The sequence below is a fragment of the Cannabis sativa genome, chromosome X (assembly GCF_029168945.1).
Source record: "Cannabis sativa cultivar Pink pepper isolate KNU-18-1 chromosome X, ASM2916894v1, whole genome shotgun sequence".
Classification (NCBI taxonomy): domain Eukaryota; kingdom Viridiplantae; phylum Streptophyta; class Magnoliopsida; order Rosales; family Cannabaceae; genus Cannabis; species Cannabis sativa.
Genome location: NC_083610.1, coordinates 76,492,192 through 76,497,211, shown reverse-complemented (window position 1 = coordinate 76,497,211; position 5,020 = coordinate 76,492,192). Strand labels below are relative to the sequence as shown.

Here is a 5,020-nt window from a genome sequence, read left to right as displayed (position 1 = left end):
GGTTCCCAAGCCCACGACAATTCCAACTAATGGCATTCATAATGATTGGTGGGCCTGAGCACCAGGACCCACCTGTTCCACGTTTTTTGGAAGCCAATTAGCATCACTATCATGAAAACTAGTTGCTTCAGAAATACACACCACCCCTTCATCTATTATCTTGGTCGAATGTGTAGGGAGAGAATCAATTCTCTTTCTCTTCAATTCATAAAGATCCATATTATCTTCTGACATAAATGTTGATTCATTTGCATGAATATGGAAAGTTGCCTCATTTGTATTTTCCATAATTGGATGACCCAAATGCCTAGAATCAAGGAGAGGATTTTGGAAGGAAACATTAGTGACAGGGAGTTGATTACTCTGCCTTGTTGGACTCGCAATCATAGGCTGCGATTGAGGCTGTGATTGAGTCTTCATGTTGAATGCAGTTGATTGTGGTGATTTGCTCGGCCATGGAAGGTTCGGGCTTGCCGGTCCTAAGCCAAGGAGAGGCCGTGAGGAAGTTCTGACGCCGTGACGGAGCTCTCATCTCTTTAATATATGGCTTCTTGATCAATTCCGGTGGTGTATCATAGAGTTGGCTACAAAAATTCTCCGAATGGCCCAAGATGCCACAGATAAAACAAAAGGTGGGAACATACTCATACTTGAAATTTGCATAGAACACATCGCCATTCTTCTTCTTGAACTTCATACGCCTTTTGAGAGGTTTTTCAATATTCAGACGAACACGAACACGTAAATATTCACGCGAAATACCTTGAAAGTTGTTAGGATCCGATTCAAGATACAAACCAATGTAGTTCCCGGCTTGACAAATGGCCCTCTCGGTTTTGAACCCGGGTTGTAGATCATGGACTTGCACCCAAATATCAAGGTTGTTTAGAGGAATAGTTCTCGGGTTTTCACCTTGTTTGAGTCGCTCGATGATGAGTTGTTTACGGTCGTATGTCCACGGACTGCCCGCCAAAACACGTTTGATATCTATTTCATGGTAGAACTGAAATAGAAATCGGTTTTGCTCAAGAATCTTGATATACATGCCTTTCCCGGGTTTCCATAAATCCGCTATCATATTTTGAAATATCTGAAAATCAGATATTTTCCCAGTCAATAAGCGCCCAACAAGACACCAACGATCATCAAATTCAATCTCTTCCTCTTCCTCTTCTTCGAAAGCCACCTCGTTTTCCTCTTCCTCTTCCAAACAAATATCCTTCCATTGTTGTTCCAAACCAGTGGTGGATCGGCTACTAGACGCCATGATGAGAATCAAACAAAAACACTTTGACACAAAATAACAAAACTCTATAGGAATAGAGACAAATCACATGTCAGAGGACATGACTTTTCTTAGTTTTAAATAATGTAGATCGCTTTGTTTAAATGTTTTTCTCACTCTCTATTTTTTCCTAAAAGTGTTTTAATATAGAAAACTCTAAATAATAAATCTATAGAAGCTTTGCTAAATTAAAGAAGAAGACAATAAAAGATGAGCGTAAGTACTAACCTGAAGCCATTGTTGGAGATTGCAGAGAAAATTATGATCTTCCAATAATACACTTTCTAAAGTATTTTCTCTGATGGGGAAGAAGAGAATATAGAAACCCTAGTATTTCTTGGGGAGCGCTACCTATTTATAGTCTTATTATATAATGAGTTTTGAATATATATAATTTGACTCCTCAACAAATTATAAATTAACTTATAGTATCTATACATTATTTCCATGACAATTTAATACCCTTTTGATATTCATAACATAATTAGTCACTTAATTTTATATCACACTTTGTAATAGCATATACATTAATTATACATATGTGCCCACAATAAAAAATTTTAATCCAACATGTCTTTATTGGAAGTTGCATTAAGATGTAAGAACAGCAATGGTGATATATATAGTAACAATTAATATTTTTATTTATCTCTTCCTTTTTCATTCTATCTATCTTTGTCCACTTCCACTTTATCACCGCTTCTCATAACTGTACCCCTCTCCACAGCTTTTATTTTTTGATGGCTTGTCTTACCTTAAATAGAAGGGTCATAAGGGGACACATATATATATATATATAATTAAATTCACATTTATAAATATAATAAATTCATATATCACATTTAGGCTGTATCAAGCTACCAGGTGCTTTCGATGTGTAGTTATAGTGTGTGTATTAAACTCTCTTTCTAACTCTAAATAGTAAATGTATATTATTGCGAAATTAAATATTACAATGAAAGTTGGAATTGGTTAGAATATCACATCCTAGCTTTTAAGTTTTTTTTTTTTTTTTGGGGGGGGGGGAGTTGTATGTGTACAGTAAGGGATATAATGATTAAAACTTACCATCTATTTGTGGTCATAATAGTAGTATAATACTTTATTTTCGACTACCCCTCCCCTAATATCAAACAAAATGATAAAAATATTACTATCTATTTATGTGATATTAATTATACACCTTATGGTAATAATAATAATAATTAATTAATTAATTGATATAAAATGAGATAGCCACGTCAGCATAGGTAGGGCCGGGACAGAGATGGAGCAGGTCCGGCCTTTACCTTATTAATATTAATTCAAACTTTTAATTAGCGTTTTGTCTACTAGATTCTCCCAAGCTCCCCCTATATAACCCACCAAACCTTTTCCCAACTTTCTCACTATATAGAAAGAGCAACACTAATATATATATATATATATATATTTATATTATTAGTCAAATATGGTGTCTGTTCAAGCTCTAAATCAAAGGAAAGTGATCACTCCAGAGGCTAAGAATAATTCATCCCAGAATAAGAGAATAAGGTGGGAAGATCATGATCCTGATGATCAGTTGCCTTTTAATTTCGAAAAAAATTACAATAATAAAAGATCCAAAAATGATCTCTTGATGGCAGCTCATGACATAGAGCTACACCTTGAGACTCCATTACCTTCCGAATGGCAAAGATGTCTTGATATTCAGGTAATTAATTAGTTATTAACTTTAATTTTTGCATTGCTAATTAATTACATACATATTATAGCTAGTGGAACTGAATAATAATTAGTACTGTTATATATAAATATATATCTATATATATAGTCAGGAAAGATACACTTTTACAATACAAAGACAGAAACAAGAACTTGTATGGATCCAAGGGAAAGTACTACTCATCATGATGATCAGCCACTTTTAAATTCAATTTCGAGTAATGATAATCATCATCATCATCATGGTCATATGATCAGCTTAGACCTCGAGCTCAACCTAACAACAACAAGCGAATCATCACCCATAATAACAAAAAAAGATGACCAATATTTCACCAATATTAATTCATCATCAAATACTACTACGACTGATCTGGTTTATAATAATAATAACGATCTCTCAAATTCAGCAATGGAATATTATTCCAGCGATCGAAAGATCAAGAAGACTACTAGGAATACTAGTAGTAGTGGTAGTTGGCCGTCGTGGTTGGCGTTCGAAACGGCGGCCGATGAGATGGTGGCTACCGTTTGCATGAGGTGTCACATGTTGGTTATGCTATGCCGATCCTCTCCCTCCTGCCCAAATTGCAAGTTCATGCATTCATCATCCGAAAAAAATCTACTCAAACTTTAATATTTAGGTTAATTATTAAGCTTTAATAAATTTATATCTATAGCTCTGTATTGAGTAATTTCTTTTCTTTTTTTTTCTTGTTTTTATATGTAAATTATCTCTTTTAATTTTAGTCTGGCAAGCAAAATAATAATCTTGCTTGTAGCTAGGCCTTTTCCTCTATAGCTATACTTAATGATTAATAATTATGCATTATATATAGTTTTTCTACTTTTAATACCGATCGATGGTTAAGAAGAGTAGCTAGGTAGACTAACCTTAAATAATATATGTATGTAAATATATAATATTATTATATAATCATCCTAATTTTGTCAGGAAGGCAAGAGTCTTTTATATCGGATATGATGTAGAAATCAAATATATATATTCTTGTTTTACCTCATTTTTTTTTTCTCATTTATATGTTTGTTCTGATGATATATATGCTGTTTCTTGTATATATAATATATAGATGTGTGTGTATATTTGAGTAAATGAGAGCAACACGAACTGGGTGTAGAGACATAAATTTGTTGAAATATTATTTTTTAATTATTTATCCAGTTAGTACTGCTTATTATTATGACACATAATTCTGTCGTGGAAAGACTGAAAACCAATCTGGAGCCACTTTTCTTTCGGTTGGGGAAAGTTAATAAATCTAAGGTAATAAAGAGACAAAGAGATAAAAACAAGGGAAATACAAATAAAGTACTAGAAGAAGGAACCACACACACTCGCAATTTGTGCAAATATATATTGCTACATTAAGTTACTACACCACACCGTATATATTATATCATATAATAATTACCAATTTCTTTTATAATTTATTAAATTAAAATATATATATATATATATATGAAAACCAATATTAAAATATACTAATAGGAGTATACTATATGGTATTTCACACCTTAAGTGCCTGCTATCATTTCTCATATATATATATATATATATATATATATACATATTCATTTTGACATATTTATTATTACATGTACACAATTAATATAAATAAATATATTAGGTGTGCGTTTTGTAATACTTTCTTAATTAATTTTTTATCTTTTTAATTAAAAAAGTAAAAGTATTTTCTAAAAATATGTTTCATAAAATTATTTTTACTTTTTTAATTTTTTACTTAAGAATTAAAATTTTAAAAATTTTGAAAATAAAAAAAAAATATTTTCAAAATTTTTTAAACATTTTTTTTTCTTAATTAATATTTTAGACTTTGACCCCAAGTTGGACTTTGGAACCCATACTCCGGCTTGAGCCCTAGTCTCGGACCTAGATCCAACTAAAATAAAATTAAAAAAATAAAAATTATAGAACAAAGTTTTGTTTTCTGCACTTAAAATTAAAAAATAAAAGTTATTATAAAACAGATTTTTATTTTTTAAAAAAAA

The 5,020-nt window shown here is 31.5% G+C and overlaps 2 protein-coding genes across 2 annotated transcripts; one reads left to right on the top strand and one right to left on the bottom strand.

Moving 5' to 3' along the window:
• Positions 1–358: 358 nt before the first annotated feature.
• Positions 359–1,267, bottom strand: LOC133032370 (uncharacterized). Its single transcript, XM_061106288.1, has one exon. The coding sequence runs from the start codon at positions 1,265–1,267 to the stop codon at positions 359–361; it is 909 nt and encodes a 302-aa protein (XP_060962271.1).
• Positions 1,268–2,649: 1,382 nt separating this feature from the next.
• Positions 2,650–3,947, top strand: LOC115699153 (protein CURLY FLAG LEAF 1). Its single transcript, XM_030626409.2, has 2 exons — positions 2,650–2,978; positions 3,099–3,947. The coding sequence occupies exons 1-2, from the start codon at positions 2,736–2,738 to the stop codon at positions 3,624–3,626; spliced, it is 771 nt and encodes a 256-aa protein (XP_030482269.2). The 5' UTR covers positions 2,650–2,735; the 3' UTR covers positions 3,627–3,947.
• The last annotated feature ends 1,073 nt before the right edge of the window (positions 3,948–5,020 follow it).